Source organism: Labeo rohita, chromosome 9 (assembly GCF_022985175.1).
Source record: "Labeo rohita strain BAU-BD-2019 chromosome 9, IGBB_LRoh.1.0, whole genome shotgun sequence".
In the NCBI taxonomy this organism is placed as follows: Eukaryota; Metazoa; Chordata; class Actinopteri; order Cypriniformes; family Cyprinidae; genus Labeo; species Labeo rohita.
Window position 1 is genome coordinate 31,992,718 of NC_066877.1, and position 20,598 is coordinate 32,013,315.

The 20,598-nt window shown below is 33.6% G+C and overlaps 1 protein-coding gene across 1 annotated transcript; it reads left to right on the forward strand.

The window, feature by feature from the left end:
• The first annotated feature begins 3,645 nt into the window (after nucleotides 1-3,645).
• gpbar1 (G protein-coupled bile acid receptor 1) lies at nucleotides 3,646-10,623 on the forward strand. The gene is made up of 2 exons (XM_051119048.1): nucleotides 3,646-3,819; nucleotides 9,232-10,623. The coding sequence occupies exon 2, from the start codon at nucleotides 9,299-9,301 to the stop codon at nucleotides 10,325-10,327; it is 1,029 nt and encodes a 342-aa protein (XP_050975005.1). The 5' UTR covers nucleotides 3,646-3,819; nucleotides 9,232-9,298; the 3' UTR covers nucleotides 10,328-10,623.
• Nucleotides 10,624-20,598: the final 9,975 nt, after the last annotated feature.

Sequence of the window (20,598 nt, forward strand, 5' to 3'; positions counted from 1 at the left end):
GTATATTTACTACAGAGGTCCACTGAAAAAGCTACTGGGAAGAAAAATAGGCTTTACGAGACGATGCCATCAACCTTTGCGCTCCTGAGGCCAAACACGTAAAGTATCTCCTCTGTTGTCCAACTTGTGATGCTCTGATTGTTTCTTTGCATCTTGTTTGTATGAGATAGTACCCATTGTTATAGCTGAAAATTGATTATTTATATGTGACATTAGTATTTAAGCCATTATTCTAAACATTGTATATATAAACAACTTACAACTACTTAATTAATTGTACCTCAAATCATGCAGCTTGGTGAGGAGAGGTGTGCAATTACTTTTTGGATTATTTAACTTACAATTATTGCCTAGTAGATTGAAAAAAGGTGAAAAATCCCATGTGCATACATAAAGGATGCAACATAGGGCCAGAATATAGAGACTAGCAATGGGATGTTTTGCCAGTAGGTGGAAGTAAATAAGTATGTATGTATGTATTTATTTATTCATTCTTTTAGTTTTTTGTTCTGTAAGGAGGACACATAAAAAATATATATATGTATATAGTTACAAAAAAAAATCTGTCAGATAAATTCAGTTGTTTTGAACTTTATATATATATATATATATAAAAAAACAAACAAACTAGAAAATCATGGTTTTCACCATATCAAGCAAAATGAGTGAATATTTATTATATTGGTAACACTTTACAATAAGGTGTTATTTGTTAACATTAGTTAATGTATTAACTAACATGAACGGACAATGAACAATACATGTATTACACTGTTTATTCATCTTTGTTAATGTAAGTTAATACAAATGCATTTTTTGTTCATCTTACAGTGCATTAACTAATGTTTACAAACACAACTTGTGATTTTAATAATGCATTAGTAAATGCTGAAATTAACAAACTAAGATTAATAAATGCTGTATTGTTAATAATAAAGTATTGTTCATTCTTAGTTCATGTTAACTAATGTAGTTAACTAATGTTAACTAATGAATTTTGTTGTAAAGTGTTACCAATAATAAATAAATAAAAATATAATTATAGTTTTTAAAAATGTTATTAAAGTGAAGTTTTACAATTTAACTTAACATTATATGGTGAGGCTAAATTTCTATAAATATCCAGTTTTTCAGAATAATTTTAGTATTTTTTTTATTTTTTACGATTGTTTAAAAACCAAATATTATTTATAAATGCATGAATGTCAAATAAAATATAAATGTATATACACTTCAGTTCAAAAGTTTGGGGGTCAGTAAGATTTTTTTTAAGAAATTTATATTTTTATTCAGCAAGTATGCATGAAATTGATTTTTCTATTCATCATAGAACAATGAAAACAATTACAGTCAGAACAAAAATATTATCAGCACAACTGTTTTCAACATTAATAATAAATGTTTCTTAAGCAGCAAATCGGCATTTGAACTATCCCTTTAAGACCTTTAAATCCTCACATGGCTAAAAATACACCTTGAACAATTATGCAAGTTTGGAAACTGTTTGTTATGTGGCCATAACTCTTTCTGTCTAGGTGTCTGGAAATCTCTGACATCAGATGACCGATGTCTTCCATCCCCGACTGTGTTTCACTACTGACCGCACAGGGAAACATCCAGAATGTCCAAGTGTCCATTTCCTGTCCTCATGCCTCACCCCATCTAAACCAGCACAATGCGTCTTTAATTACGTCACACTGACTCTTTCTTTTTATGTGTTTTTCCTAAGAGCGTGTGTATATGCCGATGTGTGTGTTTCTGCACTTGTGACGCTGCATATCTCAGAGACGGGGCCATCTGAGGGGAACCATAGGAAAATGACACAGGGGCTGATAAATGTGTTTGCTGTGGCACCAGGCAAAGCAAGCCTGACTGTCGCCTGCCTGCTTTTTCTCAGCAAACTGAATGCTGTTCTCATCCATTTCTGTTGTTAGAATACAGTAGAGACTGTGCAGACTGAATATATACAGTAAATAAATAACGTTTGCATGGATCTAAGACATAATGCATTGCACCCAAAATAAAATTTGCCATCATTTTCTCACCCTTTTGTAATTTTTATTAAATTTAAACCAAACAATATTATAAAATGGCAAATTTAGACATGTCACGGCAAGTCACTGACAGCAACTGTCTTTTTGCCTGTCACACAGAAAAAGTGAACAACGACCCAATTATTCATAACGTATGATTGCGGAAGACTTGAAAAATAGTGCACGGCTCACATGAACTTCATTTGTTATACTTTCATGCACATTTTTTGCTTTTGGAAATATACTCTACCAGGCAAAAGATTGGGGTTAGTGCGTTTTGTTTTTTTAAAAAACATTTATAATGTTACAAAAGATTTGTATTTCAAACAAATGCAGCACTTTTGAATTTTCTATTCATCAAAAAAAATGTATAACCATTTCCACAGAACTGATTTCAACATTCAATACTAAGACATGTTTCTCAAGAAGCAAATCAGCAAATTAGAACGATTTCTGAAGGATCATGTGACACTGAAGTAATGATGCTGAAAATTCAGCTTTGCATCACAGGAATAAATTACATTTTAAAATATATTCAAACAGAAAATAACTATTTTGAATCAGAATAATATTTCATAATATTACTGTTTTTTACTGTATTTTGATCAAATAAATGCAGCTTTGGTGAGACTTTTTTCTGCTGAAAATTCAGCTTTGCATCACAGGAATAAATTACTTTTTAAAATATATTCAAATAGAAAATAACTATTTTGAATCAGAAAAACATTTCACAATATTACTGTTTTTACTGTTTTTGATCAAATAAATGCAGCTTTGGTGACACTTTTTTCTGCTGAAAATTCAGCTTTGCATCACAGGAATAAATTGCATTTAAAAATATATTCAAAAAGAAAATAACTATTTTAAATAAGAATAATATTTCACAAAATTACTGTTTTTACTGTTTTTTGATCAAATAAATCCAGCTTTGGTGAGACTTTTTTTCTGCTGAAAATTCAGCTTTGCATCACAGAAATAAATTACATTGTAAAATATATTCAAATAGAAAACAACTATTTTAAAAAAGAATAATGTTTCAAAATATTACTGTTTTTACTGTATTTTTGATCAAACAAATTCAGCCTTGGTGAGACTTCTTTCTGCTTAGTACAAATTTATATGTGACGCTCTCGTTTTAGTTTATACTAGTTGTACAAACTACTTCTTTCATGTGATTAAAGTTTGACCATTTTTATGATATAAATATACAATTAAAGAGTTCACACGCAAAAGCTTCTAAGTGCCGTTTGAAATTTTCTTCTTAAATTAGCATTTTTATCAGGCTCCTATGTGTAGGATTACTAATTTCACTTTAATGGCAATGAATAGGTTCTTGTCATTGCCACTGAAGTGAAATAACTGAACACAAACACAGCCAGAAAAAAATGCTTATTTTAGAAGAAAGTTTCAGAAAGCACTTAGAGGTTTTAGCATCTGAACTCTTCAATTAGAAATCACCATTGAATGTTTCCATGCCTCCCACATTTCTCATAAATTGAGAGTAAACTGTGGCTTCCTGAGTTGAAATACCTCTCCTGTGATGCTTCTTGGCTGAAGTCAGAATGAGGTCACTGTCGCTTTAAGAAGCATCCTGCTCGAGCGCTTGCTCTTTGACTTCTGTGAGCACTGCTCAGATCTCCGTCCACAAATGCTACTGATGTGCAGAGAAAGAGGACAGGAACACACACAGTTTAGATGTGAGAGGAACCTCACAGGGTCACTGATTCACACATGGCTGGAACATCTTACGCGTGTCTGTTGTATGAAGATTGACTTTATTTGAAAGGTGAGTGTTTGGAAGAGACTTTTCTTTTAGTTTCACTGCCTCTTTCACGCTAGCGAAGCTATTAAAGCGCACTAGGTTACAAAAGTCTGAGCACACTCGTTAAAACATTCATACTTTACATCTTTTGCTCATTTAAAACAAGATTTTACATTACAAATTACTTACACATATATACAAATGTCAATATAATCATTTAGGTAAAATAATAAAAAATGTCTTAGTATTTGTCACATGATCAATTACTATTTTGATTATTTTTGCTTATTAGTGAGCTAGAAAATATGCCGATGCTCATTTCTTCTTCAAAGTTTTTCAAAACCACAAAACTTCATGTTTATGTCGACTATATATTGTTGAATTAGTTAAAAACTCTTGCATAAAAGAGCATTGGATCTCTTAATTATCTCTGTAATTGTTTTATAGTTGTTTGATTATATGATTATATAATTTGTACTGATTTTCAAAGAGTGAATCGTTCATTATCCTGAAGGGAAAGTAAAAATCAAAGACCAAAATCAACACAAAGCATCGCTGAACTTCAGTTTCACCTTGAATGAAGAGGAAAGTTGGCTTGGCTAGTAATAGACATTTGATAGCAGTCATGCCACCATTGTTTAATATAAATGGAAACATGAACCTATATGAATATTTAAGCATTAGCTGGATGCAATTGTGAAGCAATGGCTTATTAAAACCAGTGAGAAAGTTAAAAATGCTCTCTGATACATTGTGGTCAGGCAGTTTTGGTTGTAGTTTTTTATCCACATTGCTTTACCACAAGCAGCGTATAAGACGTGTTCCTGAGTGTCAGTTGTGCATCATGATAAAGAAACGGCTAATATACCAGATGTTTTGATCAGCAGAAAGTCAATTCCTAACAGAATGATTAGTTTGGATGTTGAGTTTTTTTGTATTTCTGTTTTAGAGCAGATTTTTTCAACTAATTTAAATAATTTAGGTAACACTATAGTATAGGGAACAATTCTTACTGTTAACTAGTCACTTATTAGCATGCATATTAACATATTGGCTGTTTATGAGTACTTATAAAGCATATATTCTGCATGACCATATTCTACATCCCTAATCATACCCAATACCTGAATTTAACAACTACCTTACTAACTATTAACAAGCAGGAAATTAGGAGTTTATTGAGGCAAAATCCGTAGTTAATGGTTTGCTAATAGCGAGAACTGGACCTTAAAATAAAGTGTGACTATAACTTTTAATATTCTTTTTTATTTCTGCTAATGTAACTTAACTTATTTCTATTAACATAGTTTTTTTCTAAGTATTTTTTAGTTTTTAGTTTTACTTAACACTAACAACACTGCTGTGGAACATAAAAATATAAATTAATCAAATGCATTTCATTTTCTTATATAATTTTAAATATTTGAAAAGTTATAAAACACCTTTTTAAAAATAAAATACTAAAATGTACGCTAGAGGTACCAATATGCATCCTTTAGGTGTAAATAATCTCAGTGATTTAAATTTTGGCCTGTTCCTCACAAAAATGTATTGTATGATGTGGACAAGTCTAGAAAAATAGCATGCAAGCCATACACACTACATATATAAAGTTCTTACATTATTTTCAAAAATATAAAAAATATATATATATTTAAATGTTTTACAAAATTTTATTTTTTAATTCTATAAGAAAATTACATGCATTGGAAAAGATGTTCCACAGCAGTGTTGTTACTGTTTACTAAAACTAAAACTTAAAAAACACTTGTATGTTAAAATATGTATGTTAATTCAAACAAGATAAACCATTAGCAGAAGTAAAAAAGAATATTAAAAGATTATTTTAGTTAATTGAAGGCATCTGTTCTGTTTAAGTACTAAAATTACTAAAACAAACAAACAAACAAAAAACAGAAAAAAGAAATGTAACAAAACAAAATAACAAAAACTTCAAAATGAAAATGAAAGATAAAATAATACAAACAATAATTCAAAATATTGATAAATACTAAAATAGCAGTAATGATACTACAAGAACACTGTTCCACAAAAATAAACAACAGCATGGTTTTGAATGAAATGAGGTTGAGTAAATCCTGACAGACTGATTAGTTTGGGTATTGAATTCAAAATGATCAGATGTTAAAGGAATGAAATGAAAATTCGGTCATTATTTAATGACAGCCATGTTGTTTCAAAATGTTTTAACAGAATCTTTCAATAATTTCAGAGCTTTGTTGGTGTACTTCTCAACATCATACAATAGATTTTTACAAGGAACACACTGAAATTTAAGTCACCCTGTCAGAAGAAGAAAATACGTTTTTGGCAACGGGGATGGTAAATGGTATCAATGACTTAATTTTAGTCTGTTTATGATAAATTTATCATTTATATGTTGAGAAGTCTAGAAAAATAGCATGCATGTCATACAGGCCAGTTTTATAAATCTTTTATATAATTTTCAAGAATCTAAAAATTTATTTTAAATATGTGTGTGTGTGTGTGTGTGTGTGTGTGTGTACTTGTTTTTGCTACAGGATAGTAAAACCTGAAATTTTTAGACATTGTGGGGACCGGCCTGCGGTTAAAAATTAAAAATGACCGGCCCAATGTTAAAAAATTATTAAAAATAGTAAATGATGTTTATCTGAAAGTGTAACGATGCAAACATGTTTCCTGTAAGGGGTAGGTTTAGGGTTAGGGTTGGGTTAGGGGATAGACAATATCGTTTGATCAGTATAAAATCTATAGAAGTCTATGGAAGTCCCCACAATTCAGAAAAACAAACGTGTGTGTGTGTGTATATATATATACAGTGGGTACGGAAAGTATTCAGACCCGCTTAAATTTTTCACTCTTTGTTATATTGCAGCCATTTGCTAAAATCATTTAAGTTCATTTTTTTCCTCATTAATGCACATACAGCACCGCATATTGACAGAAAAACACAGAATTGTTGACATTTTTGCAGATTTATTAAAAAAGAAAAACTGAAATATCACATGGTCCTAAGTATTCAGACCCTTTGCTCAGTATTTAGTAGAAGCACCCTTTTGATCTAATACAGCTATGAGTCTTTTTGGGAAAGATGCAACAAGTTTTTCACACTTGGATTTGGGGATCCTCTGCCATTCCTCCTTGCAGATCCTCTCCAGTTCTGTCAGGTTGGATAGTAAACGTTGGTGGACAGCCATTTTTAGGTCTCTCCAGAGATGCTCAATTGGGTTTAAGTCAGGGCTCTGGCTGGGCCATTCAAGAACAGTCACAGAGTTGTTGTGAAGCCACTCCTTCGTTATTTTAGCTGTGTGCTTAGGGTCATTGTCTTGTTGGAAGGTAAACCTTCGGCCTAGTCTGAGGTCCTGAGCACTCTGGAGAAGGTTTTCGTCCAGGATATCCCTGTACTTGGCCGCATTCATCTTTCCCTCGATTGCAACCAGTCGTCCTGTCCCTGCAGCTGAAAAACACCCCCACAGCATGATGCTGCCACCACCATGCTTCACTGTTGGGACTGTATTGGACAGGTGATGAGCAGTGCCTGGTTTTCTCCACACATATCGCTTAGAATTAAGGCCAAAAAGTTCTATCTTGGTCCCATCAGACCAGAGAATCTTATTTCTCCCCATCTTGGAGTCCTTCAGGTGGGCTTTCATGTGTCTAGCACTGAGGAGAGGCTTCCGTCGGGCCACTCTGCCATAAAGCCCCGACTGGTGGAGGGCTGCAGTGATGGTTGACTTTCTACAACTTTCTCCCATCTCCTAACTGCATCTCTGGAGCTCAGCCACAGTGATCTTTGGGTTCTTCTTTACCTCTCTCACCAAGGCTCTTCTCCCCCGACAGCTCAGTTTGGCCGGACGGCCAGCACTAGGAAGGGTTCTGGTCATCCCAAACGTCTTCCATTTAAGGATTACGGAGGCCACTGTGCTCTTAGGAACCTTAAGTGCAGCAGAAATTTTTTTGTAACCTTGGCCAGATCTGTGCCTTGCCACAATTCTGTCTCTGAGCTCTTCAGGCAGTTCCTTTGACCTCATGATTCTCATTTGCTCTGACATGCACTGTGAGCTGTAAGGTCTTATATAGACAGGTGTGTGGCTTTCCTAATCAAGTCCAATCAGTATAATCAAACACAGCTGGACTCAAATGAAGGTGTAGAACCATCTCAAGGATGATCAGAAGAAATGGACAGCACCTGAGTTAAATATATGAGTGTCACAGCAAAGGGTCTGAATACTTAGGACCATGTGATATTTCAGTTTTTCTTTTTTAATAAATCTGCAAAAATGTCAACAATTCTGTGTTTTTCTGTCAATATGGGGTGCTGTGTGTACATTAATGAGGGGAAAAATGAACTTAAATGATTTTAGCAAATGGCTGCAATATAACAAAGAGTGAAAAATTTAAGGGGGTCTGAATACTTTCTGTACCCTCTGTATATATATTAGTAATATGAGAAAATGACACGCGTTGGAAAAAAATCTTGGAAAATATTATGTTGTTACTGTTAACTAAAAATACATTCAAAAATACTTGTAAAATGTAAATAATTTCAAATAAAAAGAAAAAAGATTATTTTAAATAAAAAGTAAAAAAGAATACTACAAATTATTTTAGTTAGTTAAAAGGCAAAATTTGTTTTAAGTACTAAAATAATTATAAATAAAAAATACTGTTAAAAAGTACATAATTTCAAATAAATTAAACATTAGCATATAGTATATAAGAAGTAAAAGCAAAAGAATATAAAAAAAATATTCTAGTTATGAGGCAAAAATCTGTTTTAAGTACTAAATTACTAAAACTGAAACAGAAATAAGAAAAAATGAAACATACAAAAAATAAACTTTAAAATGAAAATGGAAAACTGAAAAATACTATACTAAGATACCAGTAATGATACTACAAAAACACTGTTCCGCAGAACTAAACAACAGCATGGTTTTGAATTAAATAAGGTTAAGTAAATCATGAGAGAGTTTAATTTTTGCATAGACAGCAATGCAACTGACACGTTCAAGGCCCAGAAAGTTAGTAAGGACATTGCTAAAATAGTCCATGTGACATCAGAGTTTCAACCGTAATGTTATAAAGCTACGAGAATACTTTTTATGCACGTCAGTCTTCAAGAGTACCACAATGTTTTGCTGCCTTTGCAGTGTCAGAAAGCACTCGGATTTCATCAAAAATATCTTTATTTGTGTTTCAAAGATGATTGAAGGTCTTACAGGTTTGCAACGACGTGCGGTTGAGCAATCAATTACAGAATTTTTATTTTTGGATGAACTGTCTCTTTAACTCTCATTCTGTCTTACATAAAAGGGAAGTAAAACAAACCATCAGCACTGCAAGATGAATGATTATGCTTGAACAGTTGACTTGCAACTGAACTGATATATTAGGCAAGACCTGTTTACTATATATTTCTTATGATTTCAGGATTCAACCTCACAGTGGATGGAGAAGGTTTAATCTGTTTTAGTGCAGCCGGGAACATCACTCCATCATGGATCCACTCGACAACCTGAACACAGAGAAGTTGATCTTTTATTTGACAGTGCCGCTGTCTACAATCATCATCTTCTCCAACCTCTTCATCATAATAGGCATCGCCTGCAACCGGCAGCTCCACAACACTCCCAACTACTTCTTCTTGAGCCTGCTAGTGGCCGACTTGTGCACCGGCATCACCCTGCAATTCATCCCCCGCATGTCGCTCGAACGGCAGCTGGATTTCAAGCACTGCTTGGTGATGTACATCTTCCCGAACTTTATATTCCTGTCGTTCCTCTTCAATCTGGTGATGGTGCATTACGAACGCTACCTGTGCATTGTCAGCCCGCTCCACCACAGCCAGTTCTGGGTTCACCGCTGCTTTCCATTGGCCTTGTTGACCGTTTGGCTCCCACCGTTGCTGTATGCATCACTTCCCGCCTTTGGATGGAATAATTGGGTTGAACCCAACACCAACAAGAGCTTTGACTCAAATGAGACGCTCTTGAGATCATCCACATCTCGTAACTCCTCCAAAGAGGATGAGGTTTGCACCTACAAGCAGGTTTTTCCCAAGGCCTTCATTTATTTGGAAGTGTGTGGATTGGTGCTGCCAGCCATGCTGTCCATCGTAGCCATGACAGGGCGGGTGTTGTGGATCGCTCACAAGCAGCTCCAGAACATCTGTAAGCTCCACCGCGCCGTAGACCGGCTCCAGCAGCAGCAGCCATCGGACCACGAGCAGCAGCTTAACCTGCGTTACGCCAAATGCGTGGCCGCCGTGTCCCTCACGTTCCTGGTTTGCTGGGTGCCGTACATCATCTTCCAGCTCATGTCCGTGACGGCTCTTCAGGGTGGGGAGAGATCGCAGAGCTCTTCTTTGTACATCATCATGTCCTGTACGGGAATCGGTAGCATGGCCGTCATTCCGCTCATACTGGGACTGGCTAACAAGCAGTACACTGAGCCCATCAGCAGGGTGATGCTTAAACTGAGAAACCGCTGGAGGGGAGGACAAAATAACAGAGATATTGCACTTTGATGAGCGGACAGTGAGTGGACAGGATGTTTCAGTTGAATGTCTAAATTAAAGTTGTGCATTGAATGCTTTATAAAAATACACTACTGTTTAAATGTTTGGGGTTGGTTAGATATTTTCAGGAAAAAAAATGTTTTATCAAGGCTGCATTTAGTTAATCAAAAATGCATGAAAAATTGTGAAATATTATTACAATTTCAAATAAGTGTTTTCTATTTAAATATATTTAAACTGTAATTTATTCCTGTGTTTCAAAGCTGAATTTTCAGCATCACTACTCCAGTCTTTAATGTCAAACGATTCAGAAATCATTCTAATATGTCGCTTTGCACCTTAAGAAACATTTCTTATTATTATCAATTGTGCTTCTTAATGTTTGTCTAGAAACTATGACTGATTTCTTTTCAGAATGTTCAAAAGAAAAGTATTTATCTGAAATAAATGTGACCTAGGACCACAAAACCAGTCATAAGGGTCATTTTTTTTTTAAATTGAGACTTACACATCTACTGAAAGCTGAATAAATAGGCTTTCCATTGATATAGGACAATGTTTGGCTGAAATACAACTACTGAAAAATCTGGAAAAAAACAAAAAATTGAGAAAACTGACTTTAAATTTGTCCAAGTTCTTAGCAATGCATATTACTAATCAAAAATTAACTTTTGATATATTTACGGTAGGAAATGAACAAAATAACATGATCTTTACTTATTATCCTAATGATTTTTGACACAAAAGAAAAACTGATCATTTTGACCCATATTTATGTATTTTTTTGCTACAAATATACCTGTGCTACTTAAGACTGGTTTTGTGGTACAGGGTCACAAATGTCTTCAGTGTCACACAATTTAATGCATCCTTGCTGAATAAAAGTTACAATTTCTTTAAAAAAAAAAAAAAAAGAAAAAGAAAATTACTGACCCTAATTTTTTGAACAGTAGTGTAAAAGAACAAAACACTCTATTAGTTAGTAATCACATCTGTCTCTTTATGTAAGAGAGTTTTGTGTTGAACTGAAAGTCTTGCATTTGTTTATCTTGTATATATGTATTTTTATGCCTTGCAAACTTAAATGTTCAGTCTTCTGTGATGTATTTTTCATTGGCGTGATGTATTCTACATTGTTGTTGCAAATTGTGCTGATTTGTCACTAAGATAGAGTCACTGACTAATGTAGACTGCAAAAATGACTTGTCAGTCTTGGATGCATCAGTAAAAATATGTTTTAATAAAACCAATTAGTAATGTTTTACTGTATGCAGCAGAAATGTGTTTCTGAGTTATATTATAGCTGTATATTTTCAAGCATATTTTTTATCCTTCAACACTACAGGGATTTTTTAAAAGAGCAAATCTAAAAGTAAATAAAAATTTAAAATAACTAAATTCATTTATTCATAATAAATAATTATATTTAATTACAATCTAAAAAAAATGCTAGTTTAAAAACAACACATAGGTGAGTGAAATATGGACAAACAAACTATTGCTTAAAGATCACTATATTTCTTGCTTAAAATGAACCTGAAATAGGTTAGAAATTAACATTTATTAATATGTTCAATGAATTAACATTTATTAATAAGTTAAATAAATAAAAAATAAATAATAAATATTTTTTAAATTGCTTATTAATAAAAGTTAACCATTTGATTATTAATAAAAGTTCATTTTTGATTATTGCTGATGCTTCTAGTAATTATGTGTCTGGTTTTTAATTTACAACCTATTCTGGGTGCATTTTAAGCCAGCCAAATAATTTTTAAACAACTGTTGAGTTAAATAAAACTATCCAAAAGGCTGGGGTTAAACATTTAACCCAACCGCTGGGTCAAAACAACACATTTGCTGGGTTTGTCCACATTTCACACCAGTGCTGGGTTGTTTTTAACCCAGCATTTTTAGAGTGTAATATATATTTTTCATTTCATTTCATTAAATTTACATTCAATGAAAAATATAAATACTACATTTCATGAGTATAAAAATACAACACTAAAATGGATTGTTTTTTGTGGTTTTGCTAGGGAAAAAAAAAGATCTTATTCTTCAGCCATCTATCTATCTATCTATCTATTACAAAATGAGGAGGCTACAACATATTAGTTTACCAAACTTTCATAATCTAACCATTTCTCACTAAAATAACGCATTTACAATGAAACATATTTTTGATGTCATATAGTAAATAAATAAACCATTCTGGAAACTTTAAATTGGCCAATGGGTTAGTATGTGATCACAGATGTCGTCAGATATATTTGCAACTGAGATATAAGTGTTTTGAAATATCCTACGCATACGCTCATTCCCAGAAACTGTCCCTCCGATGACAAATCCACTAACAGTGTGTTCATCACGGTGGGAAATTGTCGGAGTCTGGAGAAACTCTTTTGAATATTGTGTGTGTTTGCATACTGTCTGTGTGAGCCACAAGACAAAGAGCTAAAAACACAAAGTATCTGTAAACAAGAGATATAAAGACAAATTGAGCTGTCCTGATGGTTTGTGTTGCAGGGTAAAATGTGAAACGAAATGTCGAGTCCCTTGAGAACATTACAGTAAGTTCACTACAAACATTGGCAGCTACACTCGAATGTTGATCATTACTCACATGAGCATTTATATAAAGAAGAAAGTATTTGATTAAACTCTTAGTCTGTAGGTCTGACTCTTTGTTCCCCATAGTTTTGAAATAGAAGCCAAACAAGGTCAATAGTGTAGAAAAACCACAAACACAACCTCATCCCTCCACCCACCCACACACACCCATACATACAAATTAATCTCTTGCACTTTCGATACCCAACACTTTCTTCCTTGTTGCTACTAACTTTTTCAGCTTATCAGAAAACGATCTAATTAGTGATGCATGCAGAGCATTGCTATTGCTTAGAGAAGACCTATTATGCCCTTTTTTACAAGATGTAATATAAGTCTCAGGTGTCTAGCATTTACAGTGAGACATATTTTTGACGTCATATTGTAAATAAATAAACCATTCTGGGAACTTTAAATTGGCCACTGGGTTAGTATGTGATAACAGATGTCGTCAGATATTTTTGCAACTGAGATATAAGTGTTTTGAAATATCCTACTCATGCGCTCATTCCCAGACTAGAGAACAGTAACCACAGTAGTACAAAAGGAGATTAAAACTACAATTTTGGAGGGTACAGCTGTCAGAAACTAGTAGGAAGTTGTGTTGGGAGGAGAAAATGACAGACACAGTGGGTGTGACGTCAGGCCTCAGAGAGGCTTTTATTAAACATAAAAATAAACAAAAGTGTCCAAAGGGGAAAATAAAAGTATCCAAAATAAAGAGGGGTTCTGGTGTCCTCGTCGTGCTGGGGGTTTTGTGAAGGAGGGGCAGTGTTCGAGAAGGAAAGGGTCCAGGTAACCCACGAGGACACCAGCGTGCATGCACGGGGAAGAGACCGGTCTCCCACTCGGCATTTCAACGCCGGTGGTGATGAGGCTTCATTTGCGTTAGGTGCGCCTCATCACACACCGCCAGACCTGGCTGTTTTGGTGCCCTATTTCATTATTTCAAAGTTCCTAGCTTCAAGGTACTGCTTTACCTGTTTTGCAGTGTGACAGGGGCACTGTCTTGAATGAAAATTGCAAGCTGATTGGGAGATGCTTGCAGGGAAGGAACTGCATGTTGCTGTTGCTGCATGTTTCCTAAACGTTTCTTAAACGTTCCGAGACAAATCCTTAATTTGTTCAGCGCCGAACTGGTGAGCAATTCCAGCTGCAGTTTTGAACCAATTCTTCATTGAGAGTCTCTGCATTATCCTGTCTTCTCGTGCATTTGTCTTACGTGGGCGACCAGCATTTTGGGGGGACTTTAATTAATTAGTGTCATTGTAAACCTGCAATATTCAAGAAATCACAGATTTTGAATGACCAACTTCTCTGGCAGTGGCTGAAAGGTCATCTCTTTCGCCTTCATCTGGACAACCTCCTGTCGTAGGGTTTCAGTCGCATTAGAACAGCCTGCCATTTTGCAATCTCAGTGAAAATTGGATGAATGCTGCCAGTTAAATAGGGTTTGTCATATAATTAAGGTTAATCAGCACCAGGTGCCAGATTAACACAGATAAGTGTCGTCTAATTTTGATCAGAGTTCTTCATGAAATATCTCATTTACGTTCTTTATACTGTGCTTCAGAATATAAAATTTTATGAATTATGATTGAAAAACTGCCCTTCTACTCCTGTAAGGATAACTTCAAATAGGACTAAGCAGTGAACTTGAAATTTAGGAAATTATAGGTTGTTCTTTAAATTTGATCTCCACTGTAAATAAAAAAGAATTCAGTATACAGTCTATTTGACCTTTGACCTTCAGTCTCTGAAGAGTGGCTCTTGGCTATTCAACAAGAAAGGAGGACAGACACTCCTGCTTTTGTGCGAGGACCTCTGCATAAGTTATGGTATGTTTAGAAATATGACAAATATAATATAACAACAGGTGAGATATGTTATAGAAGAGCATAATATAAACACCACCTCAGTGTTTTTAGTGCAATGTCCGGGATTCATTAAATTACTTACAGTGCAAATGTAACAATGTGTAATCTTAAAACTATCTGATTATGTCTGTTTTTTTGGAAAAATTCTTAAGTATTTTAATGTATTTAATTTTAAATAAAACAAATAGCAATGCCAATGCTTAACAGTTTAGACAACCACAATGGAACCATAAAAATCTCTTTATTTGTATTTATTATATATTATGTTGTGCTATTATATTATATTATATTATATTATACATTATATGTTTTTTTTCATAGGAGTAAATTTCAAGAAAACATGTTTAGATCATTTCACCCTAAAATCAAAAAATTATGCAAATTACATTTTGATAAAAAAAAAAAATGCATAAACTATTCTTAAATGCAAATCAATTTCAATGTCACAAAATTTTGGATTTTTTTTAAAAAAATATTGAAATATTAATATTTACATAAGCAAAAATAAAAGACAGCGCAACAAATACAACTGAAAATGGTGATGAATAAATATTTTACTATTTAAATTATATATATTTCCCCTATTCCAGTAATGAGAATGAAAATTTAGTTCGTTGGTTTTTTATTATGGCTATAAAAATTGGTGAGACTTTCCAATGGCAATGACCAGAAAGGTTGTAGGGTTTCATAAGATTCACACAATAAAACTATTTACTTTCATCTGCTGGGGACTGTATTATATTCACTTGCATCATAAAATCCATTTGCACTGAAGTAGACCCCCAAAAAGCAGGAGCATCCTATCTAGCCAGGTTAATTCAGACCATTTATTGTGCTGTGACCTTTTATTCTGAAAACCAGATCCAATAAGAGTCAATGTAAAGGTGCTTTCATCACCACAGCAGAAGTGTAGCCACAAATCAAAATTTAAAATTAGATTATTTTACTTATCAGAGAAGGATGCGTGCATTTTTACTGAAAAGGTAACTAGATAAAAATCGAATACACTTGATCAAAAGCAATACTCATCTTTTTACCTGTTTGTTCTGCTCTCCTTCATCTTTATAGCAAGCGGCAGCAGTTGGTCAGTTTCAGGATGTTCTCTGTCTTTGTGCTTCTGTCTTTCAATTTGGGATTGAAGCTTAGCAGATATTCTGCTTAAAGAAAGAAATGGTTTATTTATTCACTCTTATTTCAATTCAAACCTGTAAGAGATATTTTAAAGTATATTCAAGCTGCTGTTTTGCAAAAATACGTTCTAACTAAGAAGTTGCCAACATTCTGATTATGGTATGAACATGTTAAGATCAAAACGTCCATTTTTTAAAAGTTTTAAACATTTTTTTCTTTGTTATGCAAGTGTTAAGAAAACATTCCATTTTGAAAGGGAATGTTATTTTTGAATGTTCTCTGAACATTCTGAAACAAACAGTAACATTTAAAAAATGTTAGACGAACATCTAACATTGTAAAAAAGAACGTTTGAGGGAACCTTGCCAGAATGTTAGCCAAAGTTCTGACAACGTTCCCTGTTAGCAGGGTACACTGAAAGTGCATGGTGATTTTTGCTCTGCCGGTCATTGTACTCGAGGAATCAGCAGGTGGAAAAGCCAGCAGATGATTTATCTCCCTGAGAAACAGCACTCATCTCGACAGGCCTGTGCATCCGGGATCCTTTGAGTCGGATTGATTTATGCAAGAATAATACAGATTTATACAACCATGACTGAGCAGAAACAGACAGCGGCTGTGCTGTTGTTCGTATTCAAACAGACTCCTTCTCAAATGATAATAATGCATTTTCTTATAGATGGACGCTACATTTTAAGGAGAGCATGCATTAGTGTTTATAAGAAGTCTATAATCTCTACTTTCATAATTCAGTTCAGCAGAGGATTCTGATGCTCATGGATCTGTCTTTATGTCTTTCCAGATTGCTTGTCAGTTCATAACAATCTTTGTCAGTCTTGTGAGGCTAAAGCTCTACTACAATGTTTAGTCTCTGGTGTTTTGTTTACTCCTGATTCCAAACCTCTGACACGATTTGTGACCTATGGCATTTATGGCTTGCAAACAATGGTTTGTCACGCATTCAGTTGTCATATTACTTACCATTAAACTACTTCTCTTTTTATAAAACATATTTAATTATACTAACATATTAAATTATCATGGGAAGCTAAAGAACTGTGTGAAACTGTGTGGCTGACATCTCTGAGGTCAGACAACACAAAAGCATTGCAAGATATGTTTTTTTTTTTTTTTTTCGGCTCACAATAAAATTCTTGAATAGAAACCTGTTTAGTCACATAAAATTGTTATTATATACATTATTTCCAGAAAAAACTAAATGCAAAAGATTAAAATTTAGTTTTATTTTAGAGGCCAAAATATATAAATTCAACTATGATTAGAGAAAAACTCTATGAATGTTCTAGACTTTTAATAAATTGCCTTAAAAATGGCCATGGCCTTACCTTATAATTATGAGGGGGAAATAATTCTAACGTGGACGGAAACACCGAAAAAACAATAGTGTGATTCACTTCCACGAACGGGTTCTTGTTTTCGTTTAAACAGTAAAAAAAAACTCGATTCGGCAGTTCTTTTACGCCACGGCGTAATTACGAAATCACTTCTGTTGGTTTGTTGGAAACACACAAGTTTCCGTTTAATATCTCGAGTTTTTGACTACAGAACCGCGTTTAGCCTACTGAATCACTATGATTTTTAAGCGAATCGTTTAGGCCGCTTCCAGTTCAAACGATTCATTAAAAAAGATCCGACCCCAAAGAACGATTCCTGTGTACCTGCGTGCAAAATCTTAAGGCAGATAATTTATAATGATTCCTTAATTTATCTACAGGCAACTATAACATAAATCGTGCTGAAATCCTGTATGCTGTTTGTAATATAGTCCTTCATGATTCCTACAGAACTTTTCTTGTGAAGTAGCACAGATATCAAGCGGTTTCTGCTGCCCTCATGTGGCGATGAGAGACAACGCCACAATTCCCACAAAGAGATGCAATAAAGCGTATGGAAATTCTTATAGCATGATCATATACTTCTAAACATTATTAAAGGCAAAAATAAAAATTATCTTGCGGCCCAGAAGTATGTACATTAATATAGAGGGTATATTTTCATAACTGCTTTATAAAAGCCTTGTCTTGCCTTTACATTAATCATTTTCTCCAGCGGTAGTTATGCATGATTGTGACAAAAACCAAGTCCAAAACCTTTGAAATAAAATAAAATAAAATAAAATAACACAAAACAAAACAAAATAAAATAAATATAAAAACATAAAACCACTATGGAATACATTCAGACAAGAGTACTTTTCAAATTCCATTTTAAAACATAAAATGTATTAATTTCAGTATTTATTGACCTTTTTTTCAATGTTTATATTTTAATAAAAAAGCATATAATAGGCTGTTTAGTGCCCAGTGTGACAACGCACATCCTAATTTGCCAAGTCCTAGTTGTCCTGAGACCAATATTTTTTAGGATGACCCTGGGACAACAACTGCCTCAGCCAATCAACATTTATGACATTATCACTATGTGCCCCCCTGCAGAGTCCGCTAAAAAAAAAAAAAAAAAACAGTAACGCCCCTCGCAAATTCAAAAAAAACAAAAACCCCATTGCCCCAGCACCATTGTACCAATACTTATACCAAGAACGCAAGTGAAAAGGTAAGACAATGGCTTAATTTCTCCTATCAATTTCAGCAGTATATTAGTGATAGTAAAATTCATATTACTTTTTGGATTTGCGCTTTTTCGACCACATGTTTTAACATTAGTTTAGCTAGTTAAGTTACCCTAATTAGCCGTTCAGCCTAGACTGATGTTATGTTAACTTTCTGGCTCCAGTTAAGACAATCTAATAACTTTTGAAATTGATTTTTTTATAGTGTGCCTAGCTATAAAAGGGCTTTTTAAATAGTCAAAGCTCTTGGGGGGTCCCCCTAACACTAAAAAAATCATAAATCTTACATAAATATGATTCAGATTTTTGTCTTGTCCGTGTTATAATTGAGAAACCCAATTCTAAGATAAAATCTTATTTTTCGATGAACAGTAAATGAGGTGTACCAAACAATCACTAAGCAAAGAAGAATTAAATATCTAGCCGAGGAAATTAATATTTTCAAACAAGTTTAAAGTGATTTTTGCCTTTTGTGGGCATTTTTTTAACCTTTATAAAGCCATTCTTTTTTCTGAAAGTGTGCATTATCTTTTGTGTCAAATTCTTATATTTAATCAATAAAGTCACTTAGAATAATAAGACATTTTAGGCTGTTATCACACAAATAAAATCATTATCAACAAAATTCATCTTTTCAATATAGAGGAAACACAAACGCTGCATCTGAAATGGCATTTAGATGTATTTACCCACTGTTTAATGCAGGACATGAATGTATTTAACCTGCAGTTACAAATGCATGAAAAATGTTTTAATATTTTAATACTAAAAGTTGAATGCTGATATTTACAATTATTTAAAAAAAATGAAGAGGTACTTTAAATGTGGAATTACAATCGCCAGCAGGTGTCAGTAAGTCACAGTTAATAAGTGAGTCATTGCGATTGATTCGAATCATTTAAACGGTTGATTCATTCAGGAACGAATCACCGTCAAGTTGTTTAGAGACGCAAAACAGTGCAGTGGCTGTGTTTGGAATTATTTGTCTTGGCGAAATAGAGCAAAAATAGTCACTTAATATTAACTTAGTTTACTGAACTGTAGTATAAAATCAATATCCCATTTATGATTTTTGCAACAAAAAAATGGCACTCTTCGTGTGATATTGATTAACTATATGAAATGATATAAATATACATTTTTTCCCCCCATATCCTGAATTTTGGGAAAATACATTTTATTAAACTGAATCACGCACTCTAAATGAGCACAATCAGTCTAGCCAGTGTTTAAGCACTCATAACTTCTCTTATAATCAATGAAGCTGTCCATACACTGTATGACAAATAAATCTCTTACTTTCATAGTTCGTACATCTGCACTTCGTTGCTTTATGATGAGGGAATTCACGAGTTCAATCTGAACAAAACTCCAGGTTTCAGTAATGACTGTTCTGAACGCCTCTGATTCTCTCCTGGAGATCGCTGCAAGTATAATGTAACCTTACTAAAAATATGAAATGTATTTTTTTGACACCAAAGCCCTGAAACACTTTTCAAGTGTTTTTACCACAGTTACTGTAGTTTTGCTGTGAAATTTGAAATTAAAACACAGTAAACAGGACACTTGCCATGTTTTTACCACAATAACTGTAGTTGTACAGTGATATTTGAAGTTAAAACAGAGTAAACAGGACACTTAGCATGTTTTTACCACGGTAACTGTAGTTGTACTGTGATATTTGAAGTTAAAACAGTGATACTTACCATGTTTTTACCACAGTAACTCTAGTTTTGCTGTGAAATTTGAAATTAAAACACAGTAAACAGGACACTTGCCATGTTTTTACCACAATAACTGTAGTTGTACTGTGATATTTGAAGTTAAAACAGTGATACTTACCATGTTTTTACCTTAGTAATTGCAGTTTTACTGTGATATTTGAAGTTAAAACACAGTAAACAGCATACTTACCATATTTTTACCCCAGTAACTGCAGGTGTACTGTGATATTTTAAGGTAAAACAGTGATACTTACCATGTTATTACCACAGTAACTGTAGTTTTGCTGTGAAATTTGAAATTAAAACACAGTAAACAGGACACTTGCCATGTTTTTACCACAATAA